This window comes from Jaculus jaculus, chromosome 6 (assembly GCF_020740685.1).
Source record: "Jaculus jaculus isolate mJacJac1 chromosome 6, mJacJac1.mat.Y.cur, whole genome shotgun sequence".
Classification (NCBI taxonomy): Eukaryota; Metazoa; Chordata; class Mammalia; order Rodentia; family Dipodidae; genus Jaculus; species Jaculus jaculus.
In genome coordinates this window covers 80,896,440-80,911,136 of record NC_059107.1, presented here as the reverse complement: position 1 = coordinate 80,911,136, position 14,697 = coordinate 80,896,440, and the positions used below count along the sequence as shown (strand labels likewise).

Genomic DNA, 14,697 nt, shown 5'->3' with positions numbered 1-14,697 from the left:
TGGCACCCTACCTGGTATCGTGGAGTATAAGAAATGCTGGAAAGAGGGTCATTGAGTTTGCAACACGGTCTTGTGATTTGGAAATGGCCATGGGCAATGTGAAGCGGGTTTGCTCTTTGCCTGCATAGAGACCCCATGGGGCCATGAGGATGAACCGTGGCTTGCAGTGGAGACCCAGTGGAGATGCTGGGACCATGAGATGGCTGCTGAGGAGCTGCCAGCCCCGATGAAGTTTCCCAGGACTGTGAGTAGCCTAGCTGGAGGGGCGGAATTGGAATGCCAGAGACTTGTTGCTGGTTAGAATTATCGGACTTGAAGATTTGTCACTGGTTTGAGTTGCTGGACTTGAAGCTACAGAGTTTGATGTTTGCCCTGGTTGTTTTAAATCTTGTATTGGTTGAATGTTTCTTTGCTATGCCCAATGCCATCTATTGCAGTGTGAATATTTATTCTGTGCCATTCTGGGTTTTTTGAGGTTATATTTTGGTATTATGGCTCAGTTAAAAGATCTTGAACTATGGGGATGTATGAACATCATTGAGATTGATAAAAACTATGGGGACTTTTAAAGTCAGACTGAATGTATTGTATTTTACATCATGTATGGATATCAGTTTATGGGGGCCAGGGGCGGAATGTGGTGGTTTGATTCAGGTGTCCCCCATAAACTTAGGTGTTCTGAATGCTAGGTTCCCAGCTGATGGAGATTTGGGAATTAATGCCTCCTGGAGGGAGTGTATTGTTGGGGGTGGGCTTATGGGCTTTATAGCCAGTTTCCCCATCCCAGTGTTTGGCACACCCTCCTGTTGCTGTGTTCCATCTTATGTTGGCCAGGGGGTGATGTCCACCCTCTGCTCATGCCATCGTTTTCCCCTGCCATCGTGAAGCTTCCCCTCAAGCCTATAAGCCAAAATAAACCTCTTTTTCCCAGAAGCTAATCTTGGTTGGGTGATTTCTACCAGCAATGCGACCCGGACTGCAACCACATTTCTTATTTAAGGATATCAGTTTAAGTGTCTTCTCTGAGTACACGTTAGGAAATCAAGAAGGACCATAAAATAAATGTGGTCTACTTGTGTAGAAGTGGAATTGTTGGGGCAAGCCTTTATGCCTTCTTTTAAAGAAAGATGATTACATCATTAGATAAGATTACAAAACACAAATATATTTCTACCATTCATTATCTATGATTTTAAGACAAATTATTTGGCCCCTCTTCATTTCTTTTTTAAAAAGAATGAAAGGCAGATATCAAAAATACTTATCTCAACTATTATTCTGGAAATTGGACTCTCTAGCATACAACATAGCATTTGGCTAATGGCAAATAGTTCATAAGTAACAAGCCTCATTATTTACTTTTTTCTTTTTTATGTGAGAGGGCATGAGAGAAAGAGAGAAAGAAAACACAATAATTTGTATGCTAGGGCCTCCAGCCACTAAAAATGAACTCCAGATATGTGTGCTACCTTGGACGCATGTGCGACCTTGCAAAATTGTGTCACCATGTGTGTCTGGCTTACATGGGATCTGAAGAGTCAAACATGAGTCCTTAGTCTTCACAGGCAAGCACGTTAACTGCTAAGCCATCTCTCTAGCACTCATCATTTACTTTTCTGATAAATTAATTCAAATTGGACATTATTAAAGTTGTAAGGGAATTTGAAAGAAAATTAATATTTTTATGATATGTGTTTCCTTACTGATGAAGGTGAGGTTTAGAAGTGATAGAACACAATTCTAAAGAAAAACAAAAAACCAAACAAAAACATACTGTGAGAAATTGTGGTAGTTCAAATGAAATTTTGTAAAATAGTAAAGATTGTGGTCATTCACATAGTCATATGTTTTGCATAGTTGATCACTAGGAGGTGAAACCTTACAGGAGGAGGTGTGATAAAGCTTCCTTTCAAAACTGTTAGCCAGATAAACTCTTTTCATCCCACTAGCTGTTTGCGGTTGAGTGTTTTGTCCTAGCAACAGCATGGTACCTGCAATAGAATAATATGGCAATAAATAAATACTAGTGGCAGCAAATGAATTCCTAGCAACCAGGTGGATACTAACTCAAGTTGGAAACATTCATTTTCAATAAAGCTCACTAATTTTCTTTTATGCATTTTGCTATATTACTGTGGTGGTTTGAATGAAATGTCCCCCATATGTGCTTTGAATACTTAATTTCAAAATGAAGGCAGTTTTGGAAAATTGCCTTTGAAACTTGGATTTGTGCTGGAGGTGGTGTGTCACTGGTAGTTGGCTTTGGGATAATACAGTCCAGCTGTAAGCCCTGTACCCAGAGTGTTTCTTTCCTGCTGCTGTTGAAATATGGTGCCTGCCTGTTCTTGCCATGTTTTCCTCATCATGATGAAACTTTCCTCTAAACTGTGAGCTGCTTCTGGTGGGGTGTTTTGTCCCAGCAATGAAAATATAACTGCTATAATTACTAATTATTCTAGGGGCAAAAAAAGTACAGATGGGAAAATGAACTTGTGCTAATATTGACCAAGGTATTAGTGACATGATTACTTTCGAGCCAGCCTACTATTTACACAAATGCACATCTAATTACACATATATACTAATATATTTCTGTATACATCTGATTATACATACATGTAAACATGTTTGCTTACTCACCTAATTACACATATATGCAAGTATGTTTACTTACATATGTAACTACACATACATGTAAACATATTTACTTCTCTTACAAATCCTTGCAAGTACGTATATTTCTTTTAAAGGGAAACTTTCTGTATGTGCCTGTCTCCCATTATTTAGCATCCTCAGCATCTGATTCCTGGGCTAAAAGGACTGTAGTCATCATCAAAGGAAGACAGAGGCACTTCCTTTGCATGAGTAGTAGATTCTAGAATTGTCAGTAATCATAATTTCATTGTTATAGGAATTTGTCACTTTGGTAGAAATATGCTTTAAAATTCTAAGAAAAAATATTTTAAAATACTTTATATAAATTTTTCTTACACATATTTTTGTATATCTTAAAGAAACATAGTTTTCCCTGAAAAGGATTTGAATATTTTAACATTTGATGTGTTTATTTTCATTTTTTATATCATTTATTTTTAAAAATACTTTATTTATTTGAGAGAGAGGCAGATAGGAAAAGAATGGGCACATCAGGGCCTCTAGCCATTGCAACTGAACTGCAGAAGCATGTCACAACCTGTACATCTGACTTTACATGGCCACTGGGGAATTGAACCTGGATCTGGAGACTTTGCAAGCCAGTGCCTTAATCATGGAGCCATCTCCCCAGCACATCATTTATCACGTTAATTGTTCTAAAGTTAACTTCAGACTTCCAAGCCCAGTATTCTAGATTTATAGCTTGCATCACAGCAGCAGTTTCAAAGTCTGATAGCAAATGCCATTTGATACTAACCAAAACTTTGAGATTTTAGTTGAACTATTTTTTTTCTACCTTAAGATAACAAACAAACAAACAGACAAAAAAAAAAAAAACCTCGGCTCTTTCTGCTTGCAAATGAGTAAATAGAAATTAAAAAAAAAAAAAACCCGATGTTCATAGAAGGTAATATTTGCTTAGGTTATGTCCAGAAACCTTGAGGCGATACTGCTTATAAGACTGTGAGGCAGACGTTGGAGTCAAGTCTTCTTGTTCACAGTCCCCTCTTGTGCTCACATTCTGTTTCTACATGTTTATGATCAAAAGCAGAGTGAGAAGCAATCTTTACTATAATGATTGGGTCTGGTACATGAAATATTAAATTCATGCAGAAAGTCTTCTTAGAGTTTGATGACTGAGAGACAATCTTTTGTGCTAAATGTCTCAATATTTTTACACTCCTGCTATATGGATATTCTAGGAATAAAATTGTTATCCTGAGCAGAAAAATGCGTAAGCTTTATAAATAAAGTTACAAGCATAGTGAGGGAGAGAGACATTCTAGGAGAAGTATAATTTTTAAAGTCAGAGCTAGTCATATTTGGACATCAGAGAGGTGTGGGCGCAGGTGAGGGAGAGCTTCAGACATCTGGAAAATTGGTAGGGGTAGTGGGAAGACTTGTCTACAGTGGGTATGGATAGAATTTTATCTTAGTTGGTTACTTGCTCTCCTTTCTTTTATAAAATGAAATTGTTTTCTGTTGCTTTCTCTTTAACAACAGATTTTATTTGAAAGTGTCAGAATTTTAAAATTTATTTTAATTTATTTATTTGCAAGAAGACAGAAAGAGAAGGAGAGAGAAAGAAAATGAATGGGTGAGTGAATGTAGGCATGCCAGGGCTTCTTGCCTCTGCAAACAAACTTCAGACGCATGTGCCACTTTCTGTATCAAGCTTTACATGGGTACTGGGGAACTGAACCTAGGCCATCAGGTTTTGTAAGCAAGTACCTTAACTGCTAAGCTATCATTTCAGCCTAGAATTTTATTTATTTATTTATTTTTGAGGTAGGATTTCACTCTAGTCCAGGCTGACCTGAAATTCACTATGTACTCTCAGGGTGGCCTTGAACTCATAGCGATCTACCTCTGCCTCCCAAGTGCTGGAATTAAAGGCATGTGCCACCATGCCTGGCTCCAGAATTTTTTTTATTTTTTTAAATTAGTTTTCTATTCAGCAAATACAGGCAGTTTGGTACCATTATTAGGCTCATCCGTGACCTACCCCTTCCCCATTGGCCCCTGCTTGTTGATGTATATGGGTCGTGCATTGTGGAGTTAGCTCACAGTTATTGGTATGATAAATGTCTCTGCATATCATGACCCAACTTGTGGCTCTGACATTCTTTCTGCCCCCTCTTCTGCAAAATTTCCCTGAGCTATGTTGGGTTTATTTTTGGTCTGCTTCAGTAATGGGGGCCTCTGAGGCTCTGGCTCTCTGATTTGGTAGGAGTTGATTTTTCTCTGTGTTGGTCTCCTTCCATCTTGTGCTGGTATCCGGTCCATCAGGAAAACAGCACCCTTGCTTGTTTTGCCAATTTTCCTTAGTTTCATTCGGGGCCTTTTTGAGGTATGATGGGGTGGCTCTCTCCTTAGGATCTGCATCTATCTGAAAAAGAGAAGCAGAATCTCCAACGGAGAGTGAGTTAGCACCAGGACAAATGAGATAACCCTTACTTTTTTAGTAGAGAGTTTAATAGGTGTAGGACCTCTTGTACCCCATGATTGATGGTAGCTTAATATTGGAGAGTGGGCTTATGTTTGGATATGGTTCTGACTTGTTTCCCAGCTCCAGCTATGGGTCCTGTACCACTGAGAGGATCAGTTAGCCAAATCAAGAGCAGCTGGTTTCCCATCATGGCTGTGTGCCACTATTGCACTTGTGTGGGCATCACAACAGGTTTTTTGTTGCTAAGTAGGTTAGACCATGAGTTGCTTGGACAGATATTGGTCATTTCCCCCCAGTCACCCATGTAGCACCTTCTGGCACTAGATACACTGACTGTCTGGGGACTGACTCTCTCCTGGCCTCCAGCCATGCCATTCCATTTTACATGCCAGCTGCATATGGTGTCTTCAGCAGTAGGGTCTTACCACTAACCTTTGGTGGGTCATCAAGTACTCAGACAGAAATCTGTCATTCTTTTAGGAAAACTTGGGGCTGGAGAGATGGCGTAGCGGTTAAGCGCTTGTCTGTGAAGCCTAAGGACCCCGGTTCGAGGCTCGATTCCCCAGGACCCACGTCAGCCAGATGCACGAGGGGGCGCAAACATCTGGAATTCTTCTGCAGTGGCTGGAAGCCCTGGCGCGCTCATTCTCTCTCTTTCTCTCTCTGCCTCTTTCTCTGTCTGTCGCTTTCAAATAAATAAATGAAAATAAACCAAAAAAAATTTTTTAAAAAAGGAAAACTTGTAGGTCTCTCTGATCAAAAGCACATTGTGGATGGTAGCCCCATGCTGGTACAGGGAGTTACAGGTCAGTGCCCAATAAAGAAAATGAGGAAAAATTTAGCTAATATACAAGAGTTAGAGAGGAGAGGAGAGAGAGAGAGGGAGAGGGAGGGAGGGCAGATGTAGAAGGTTTAGGTTAGATTTGATCCTACCCTCTCCAGTGTCTTGTGGTTCATGTGTTTCTTGTAGGGACCTGGTGAAGGTTCAATGATTTGGTCTGCCTTTTAGGAAGAAGAATTTTATGGTACCATTGCCATTTGGGTCTAGATTAGTGTTTCCCACCCCTTCTATGCCCTCCCCTCCATCCCCATCCATCCTAGTGTCTACTCCATGAGATGCTTGCTGGGTATGTAAGGTATCTTGGGTAGATTCGGATTAGGTCCTGAGATGAGTGAGACAATGTGGCAATTTTCTTTCTGTGATTGACTAAGTTCACTGAGAATGATCTGTTCCAGGTTCAACCATTTTTTCCTAAATTTCTTTGTGTCATTTTTTCTTAGTGCTGTGTAGAATTCCATTGTGTAGATATACCACATCTCAGTTATCCATTCTTTTAGTGATGGACATCTGGATTGATTCCAGTTCCTAGCTATTACGAATTGAGCCACTACAAATATGGTTGAGCAAATCTCTCTACTAACTAATATACAATATACAAGAGTTAGAGAGGAGAGAGAGAGAGAAGGGGGGGAGAGGGAGGGAGGGAAGATGTAGAAGATTTAGGTTAGACTTGATCCTACCCTCTTCAGTGTTTTGTGGTTCAGGTGTTTCCTGTAAGGGCCTGGTGAAGATTCAGCCATTTGGTCTGCCTTTCTTTCCCAGGTATTTTGCAGGACAGCTAGGCGGTCGCCATCTTGGCCAGAAGTCCTCCAGAATTTTTTTTTTAAGAAACAGTTTTATTGGTAAATTAGTGAACCTTATTCCCTATAATTTTTTTTTATAATTTTACAGGTTTAAAAGCCATGTCAAGGGCTGGGGAGATGTCTCAGCAGCCTAAGGCACTTGCTTACAGAACCCTGGGTTTATTCCCCCAAAACCATGTAAAAATGATGGGGCATGGGGCATGGCAGTATGCACGTGAAATTCCAGAGGTGGGAAAGTAGCGATAAGAAATCCCTTGTACTCACTGGCTAATTATACCTGAATTGGCAAGCTCTAAGTTCAGAGATAGAGAGTTCCTGTCTCAGAGAAGACAGTGGCAAGTTATTGAGGAAGACCCTTGACATTGACCTCTGTCCTCTACACATGTGCACTTACACACATATACATGCCAAAAAACAAGAATGCCCTTATAAAACATGGGAAGAATGTAAAAGTCTGTAGAACAGAGCTATCTTTAAGGACGATAGCTATAGAATACTTTAATATAGTAAACATGCCTTCATATATTTGTTCAAAGTGAACTCTGGGCTATTGAAAACCCATATAGTTGATTGACTCATGAGTTGTAAAACACTGTGTGGGGAGAAGGTTATTTGGGAAATCTCTGTACTTTCCTGTTAATTTTGGTATGGCAGTAGCAGAGAAATTGAGGTAAATGGAATTACATTTGTGCAGTGGTACATTAGCAACTTTAGGGAGACTGTCAGCTGGAAGGTTCAATTTTGGCTGGAGAGATGGCTTAGTGCTTAAGACACTTGACTGCAAAGGCTAAGACCTGAATTTGATTTCTCAGTACCCACATAAAGCCAGATGCACAAGATGCCACATACATCTGGAGTTCATTTGCAGTGGCTAGAGGCCCTTGTGAGCCCATTCTCTCTCTCACTTAGCCTTTCTCTCTTTTAAGTAAATAAATAAATAAATAAAATTTAAGAAAAAGGTTCATCCTTTTATTTTATGAGATAATTGTAAAACAACTAAGAAGCCATTATAAGAATTACACATAGTACCTAATACAGTTGGATAAATGAAATAAATGCAGGAAAAATAACAGATTGGACAAATAAGAAGCACATGGAAAAATTACACATAAACCTTGCAATTGTAACTTACATTAAATAGAAAATATATTAAAATGTATAAAATTATCATTATGTAATAAAATATGAAACAAATGTATATTGTCTAAAAAGTATAATTAGTTGAAAGTAAAAAGTTTTACTATGCCAAATTAAGTATGCAAGTATGGTGGGGCAGAGCCGAGAATGGGAGCCGAGCGCAGCGTCTGAACCGTACACCGATCTCTCCGCGCTCTCTGTCCACCTTGCTCCCGCTGCCTGCCCACCTTCCTTCCCGCCGGCCCGCGGCCGCCCAGAACGCCTTCCACCATGGCCACCTCAGTAAGTTCCAACTTGAACAAAGGCATCAAGCAGATGTACATGGCCCTGCCTCAGGGCGAGAAAGTCCAAGCCATGTATGTCTGGATCGATGGTACCGGAGAAGGGCTGCGCTGCAAGACCCGCACCCTGAACTGTGAGCCTAAGTGTGTAGAAGAGTTGCCGGAATGGAATTTTGATGGCTCTAGCACTTTCCGGTCTGAAGGCTCCAACAGTGACATGTACCTCCTCCCAGTTGCCATGTTCCGTGACCCTTTCCGCAAGGATCCCAACAAGCTGGTGTTCTGTGAAGTTTTCAAGTATAATTGGAAGCCTGCCGAAACCAATTTAAGGCACACCTGTAAGCGGATCATGGACATGGTCAGCAACCAGCACCCCTGGTTTGGAATGGAGCAGGAATACACTCTCATGGGGACGGATGGGCACCCCTTTGGTTGGCCTTCCAATGGCTTCCCTGGGCTCCAAGGCCCGTATTACTGTGGCATGGGAGCTGACAAAGCCTATGGCAGAGACATCATGGAGGCTCACTACCGGGCCTGCTTGTATGCTGGAGTCAAGATCACAGGAACAAATGCTGAGGTCATGCCTGCCCAGTGGGAATTCCAAATTGGACCCTGTGAAGGAATCCGCATGGGAGATCACCTGTGGGTGGCCCGCTTTATCTTACATCATGTATGTGAAGACTTTGGCGTGATTGCAACCTTTGACCCTAAGCCCATTCCTGGGAACTGGAACGGCACAGGCTGCCATACCAATTTCAGCACAAAGGCCATGCGGGAGGAGAATGGCCTGAAGTACATTGAGGAGGCCATTGAGAAACTCAGCAAGCGGCACCAGTACCACATCCGTGCCTACGATCCCAAGGGAGGCCTGGACAATGCCCGGCGCCTGACTGGCTTCCACGAGACCTCCAACATCAATGACTTTTCCTCCGGTGTCGCCAACCGCAGCGCCAGCATCCTCATTTCCCGGTCTGTTGGCCAGGAGAAGAGGGGTTATTTCCAAGACCGGCGCCCTTCTGCCAACTGCGACCCCTTTGCAGTGACAGAGGCCATCATCCGTACGTGTCTTCTCAACGAGACTGGCAACGAGCCCTTCCAGTACAAAAACTAAGGGGACGATGCTTCCAGCGACTGAGCCCTTCCCAGCTCTTCATCCCACTGCAACTCTCCCTCTCCCTGGTGTCTTAATTATCCTCATTACTCAAAAGTGGGATTTCAAGGTCTTTTTATTCCTCATGCCCAGTGAACCTTGCTTGGTCAGGATAGAGGGGTCAAGTTCTTAATCTCCATGTACCCAGCCCCCGTTTTCTTCCTTTCTAATGTGTGGGTGGGCGCAGGGAAAGGTGGTGACTGCTTCTCTCTGGAGGTGAGCTTGTCTGGTAGATGTCACCTCCGCACAAAGCAGCGTGTGAAGGAGGGGGGAACTTCCTCTAAAGGACAGCTGGAAGGGCAGGCCTGACTACGTAGGATGGCATGTCTCCTTCAATTCTTAAGATTAAACCAACTCTCACTAGTGGAGGTTAGGAGAAGAGCAAGAACTGGGGGTTAGTTTACCTCTTGTGTTTCTCTTGCTTGGAGCCACCCACACCCTTCACAAACGGCAGCTCAGCGACAACAGATGGCTGTCCTACCTTAAGAGAAGAAAAGTTCTTTACTGCTTGGTCCTCCATTTATAACACAAAGCAAAGTAGTATTTTTATATTTAAATGTAAAAACAAAAAAATTATATAAGGGTTGTGGATATGTGTGTTTTTCTAAAGAAAACAAACATCCTGGTCACTGGGTGCCAAATGTGAGGTAAATTATTTGGTTCAAGGGTCCCCTTTGTAAGTAAAGGAAGTAGCAGTGGTGCGCATAGTACTAGAAAAATTGGTTACTTGGGACTGTTTCTCATTTTACCAGGATTTCCCTGCCCATTTTTTGCAGGCGATAGGTACACATTACTTGCAGTCTCTGAGCCCCGTGTCTAACTCTAGAAGACACACACGCACTTGTCCACACGTGGGTTTAGAAGTAGAGTTGGCTGGTCAACTTTGTTACTGACAAGGGGGTGTTGGGGTTATTTTTTGGTGGGATTTTAGCATGTCACTAAAGCAGGCCTTTTGATATATTAAATTTTTTAAAGCAAAACAAGTTTTAGATTTTAATCAGATTTGTTGGGTTTCTAAGTCTAGTTTTACAGAATTGCCTGTTTGCTTCAACTGTCTTTCCACTTGCTTCTTGGCGGAGCTGGGGACAGACCTGGAGTTAAAACACTTGTAATTTTGTATTCTAGTGTCTTGTTCTCCCAGCAAAATGTTCTTGTTTGTTAAAATTCCTAGGGAGTAGTCTTTCCTATCATAATAAACACGCCCCGCCCCATAAAAAAAAAAAAAGCAAGTATGGTGATATTATTAGTTACACAAAATTACTATTGCTTGAAAGCAGTCCCTTAATAGGGATTAAAATGGGCATTTCTCTTTTGTTATTTTCATTAATTGGAAGATATTTTGTATATTTTAAAATGGTATGGAAGACTACCCAGTTCAGAAAGGATAGCTGTTGTTAGTTTGCATGGTATAAATAAATCCTTGCTTGCTAGGTATATATTGCAGAATCCCTTTTGCTTATTGTGTTTTAAAAGCCTTTTTATTGCCATTCAAATACTGTATGTATATACAGGATTTATTTTTATATTCTTAACCCCAGCTCTCGTTATCCTTGGGGCCCTCCTCAGTCAAGTTATGGTACTCACTGTAGAGTCATGAAGGCCTCAGTCCCTATGGGGTAGCAGTTGGCTCTTACAATATTTCTGACCCCTTTTCTGCAATGTTCCCTGAGCCATGGCAGCCCTGTTGGCAGTCTGAGTTATTGAATTCTCTGTAGAGTCTTGATTTCTGCTTTGATAGGTTTTGACTGATCACCATGTTGTCACCATCAACCTGGAGCTGGTTGTCAACCTAGCAGCAAGACCAATGTTCATGTCACCACTTCCTCTTCAAGTTTCTCCTGGGCCCTGGCAGATGTGGTAGAGGTTGCAAGTTTCATCTTTTTGTCTTATCAATTGAGTTTGGCTCTTTGTTTTCTCTACCATCTGTAAAATAAAACAGATTCTCAAACCAAGGTGAAAGCAGCTTGAGTTGAAAGGGGTATGCAGAGTTATTTGAGAGATTTTTGGTATGCAAGCCCACTCTTCTCCAGAGAGCAGTGGGGCTTCCCTCTGAATAATGAGTTTCTTGACCCTAGGATTCTAACTGGTTTCCAGTGCAGATATGACTTCTCTCCTACTGAGTGAGCCTCAGTTCCAATCAGAAAACAGTTGGTTACCTGCAGAGGCTGCATGCCACTTATTGCCAATTTTTATACATGTACATAATGTATTTTAATCATAATCCTCTTCCATTACCTTTTGTCAATTCCTTCCATAACCCCAATAAATCTCTTCTTCATTTTAACTAGTCCCTCTTCTATTTTGATGTTTTGTTTTTTTTTTAACTCTTCTTTCATCGTTTTAAAAGGAAATGTTATAGGACAAATTGTGCAGTTAACAACAACCAATGTGTGGTTATAAATGCAGTGCCATTTCGTGTCTAGAAGTATTTCAAATCATTCTTCCGCATCCTCTGGCTTTTATATTCTTTTAGTTTGCTCTTCCTCCTTGTTTCCTGAGCCTTAGAGAGGGAGATGCAGGTGTCTCATTAGTGCTGAGCACTCAACAGCCATATATTTTCAGGAATGTGATGAGTTTTGAATCTCCCCAGTAGTCACCACCATTTGTAAAAAGAAGCTTCTGTGACCAAATCTGAGAGCAGCACTAATGGGCATAAATATAAACATTTAGGGTTGGAGGGACGGCTTAGTGGTTAAGGCATTTGCCTGCAAAGCAAAAGGACCCAGGTTCGATTCCCCAGGACTCACATTGGCCAGATATACAAGGGAGCGCATGCTTTGAGTTCCTTTGCAGTGGCTGGAGACCCTGATGCACCCATTCTCTCTCACTCTCTCTTTCTGTGTCAAATAAATAAATAAAAATAAAATATTAAAAAATATATAAATATTTAGAAAACAATTTGATGGACATGACATATTCATTTAGTTTGATAACAGTAGTAGTTTCTAGAATGGGGATTTATTAATGATCAAAGAGCCTATTGATCAAAAACACTAATGATGATGAAAGTATGGTATGTGATAAGAGTTTCAAGTGGATGAAGCAAATATTGGCAGGTAGAGACTACCAAACAAGACCCCGACAGTGTGCGTGCACTCGGTGTCTACAGTCCCCAATATGTACGTGTACTCACTGTGTACAGTCCTGACAGTGTGCATGCGCTTGGTGTCTACAGTCTCAACAGTTGTTCTTCATGTTCCCAATAGATATTCTCTGTTTTATGTTGACCCAGATCCTGGTCTTAAAATAATGTTTAGTAAATTAAAGTATATATATTTATTTGTTTGCAAGCAGAGAGAAATAGAGGGACCAGAGACACGGAGAGAGAATGGGGGCACCGGGGTCTTTATCTGCTGCAAATGAATCCAATTGTGTGTGCTATTGTTCATCTGGCTTTATGTGGGTACTGGGGAATTGAACCCTGTTTGTTAGGCTTTGCAGATAAGTACGTTAACCACTGAGCCATCTCTCCAGACCTTTAGTAAAATTTTTTTTTAATTTTTATTAACATTTTCCATGATTATAAAATATATCACATGGTAATTACCTCCCTCCCCACCCCCACACTTTCCCATTTGAAATTCCATTCTCCATCATATTACCTCCCCTTTACAATCATTGTAATTACATATATGCAATATCAACCTATTAAGTATCCTCCTCCCTTCCTTTCTCTACCCTTTATGTCTCCTTTTTAACTTACTGGCCTCTGCTACTAAGTATTTTCATTCTCACGCAGAAGCCCAGTCATCTGTAGCTAGGATCCACATATGAGAGAGAACATGTGGCGCTTGGCTTTCTGGGTCTGGGTTACCTCACTTAGTATAATACTTTCCAGATCCATCCATTTTTCTGCAAATTTCCTAACTTCATTTTTCTTTACCACCGAGTAGAACTCCATTGTATAAATGTGCCCCATCTTCATTATCCACTCATCTGTTGAGGGACATCTAGGCTGGTTCCATTTCCCAGCTATTATAAATTGAGCAGCAATAAACATGGTTGAGCACGTACTTGTAAGGAAATGAGATGAGTCCTTTGGATATATGCCTAGGAGTGCTATAGCTGGGTCATATGGTAGATCAATCTCTAGCTGTTTTAGGAACCTCCACACTGTTTTCCACAATGGCTGGACCAGATTGCATTCCTACCAGCAGTGCAGAAGGGTTCCTTTTTTTCTACATCCCCGCCAACATTTATGATCATTTGTTTTCATGATGGTGGCCAATCTGACAGGAGTGAGATGGAATCTCAATGTAGTTTTAATCTGCATTTCCCTGATGACTAGTGACGTAGAACATTTTTTTAGATGCTTATATGCCATTCGTATTTCTTCCTTTGAGAACTCTCTATTTAGCTCCATAGCCCATTTTTTGATTGGCTTGTTTGATTCCTTATTATTTAACTTTTTGAGTGCTTTGTATATCCTAGATATTAATCCTTTATCAGATATATAGCTGGCGAAGATTTTTTCCCATTCTGTAGGTTGCCTCTTTGCTTTTTTCACTATGTCCTTTGCAGTGCAAAATCTTTGTAATTTCATTAGGTCCCAGTGGTTAATCTGTGGTTTTATTGCCTGAGCAATTGGGGTTGTATTCAGAAAGTCTTTGCCAAGACCAATATGTTGAAGGGTTTCCCCTACTTTTTCCTCTAGCAGTTTCAGAGATTCCGGTCTGATGTTAAGGTCTTTAATCCATTTGGACTTAATTCTTGTGCATGGCAAGAGAGAAGAATCTATTTTCATCCTTCTGCAGATATATATCCAGTTTTCAAAACACCATTTGCTGAAGAGGCTGTCTCTTCTCCAATAAGTATTTTTGGCATTTTTATCGAATATCAGGTGGCTATAGCTACTTGGGCTTACATCTGGGTCCTCTAGTCTGTTCCACTGATCTACATGTCTTCTTTTGTGCCAGTACCATGCTGTTTTTGTTACTATGGCTCTGTAGTATAGGTTAAAATCAGGTATGGTGATACCACCAGCCTCTTTTTTGTTGCTCAGTATTATTTTAGATATTCGAGGTTTTTTGTGTTTTTTTCTGTTTTATGTTGACCCAGATCCTGGTCTTAAAATAATGTTTAGTAAATTAAAAAATATATATTTATTTGTTTGCAAGCAGAGAGAAATAGGGGGACCAGAGACACGGAGAGAGAATGGGGGCACCGGGGTCTTTATCTGCTGCAAATGAATCCAATTGTGTGTGCTATTGTTCATCTGGCTTTATGTGGGTACTGGGGAATTGAACCCTGTTTGTTAGGCTTTGCAGATAAGTACGTTAACCACTGAGCCATCTCTCCAGACCTTTAGTAAAATTTTTAATAAAAAAAATGAAAATTTAAGAATTTGTGTCTTGGCAATATAATTAAATTAGAAATTAATA

At 40.7% G+C, this 14,697-nt stretch overlaps 2 protein-coding genes across 2 annotated transcripts in view; both read left to right on the top strand.

Moving 5' to 3' along the window:
- Slc2a13 (solute carrier family 2 member 13) overlaps positions 1-14,697 on the top strand; it is a 379,307-nt gene that overhangs the window by 63,156 nt on the left and 301,454 nt on the right. The window lies entirely within an intron of this gene.
- Positions 8,129-9,581, top strand: LOC105944290 (glutamine synthetase-like). Its single transcript, XM_012949576.2, has one exon. It carries the CDS (start codon positions 8,156-8,158, stop codon positions 9,275-9,277), a length of 1,122 nt encoding a protein of 373 aa, XP_012805030.2. The 5' UTR covers positions 8,129-8,155; the 3' UTR covers positions 9,278-9,581.

Coding starts and splice junctions, on each gene's coding strand:
- LOC105944290 (XM_012949576.2), top strand. CDS start 8,156: ATGGCCACCTCAGTAAGTTCCAACTTGAACAAAGGCATCAAGCAGATG.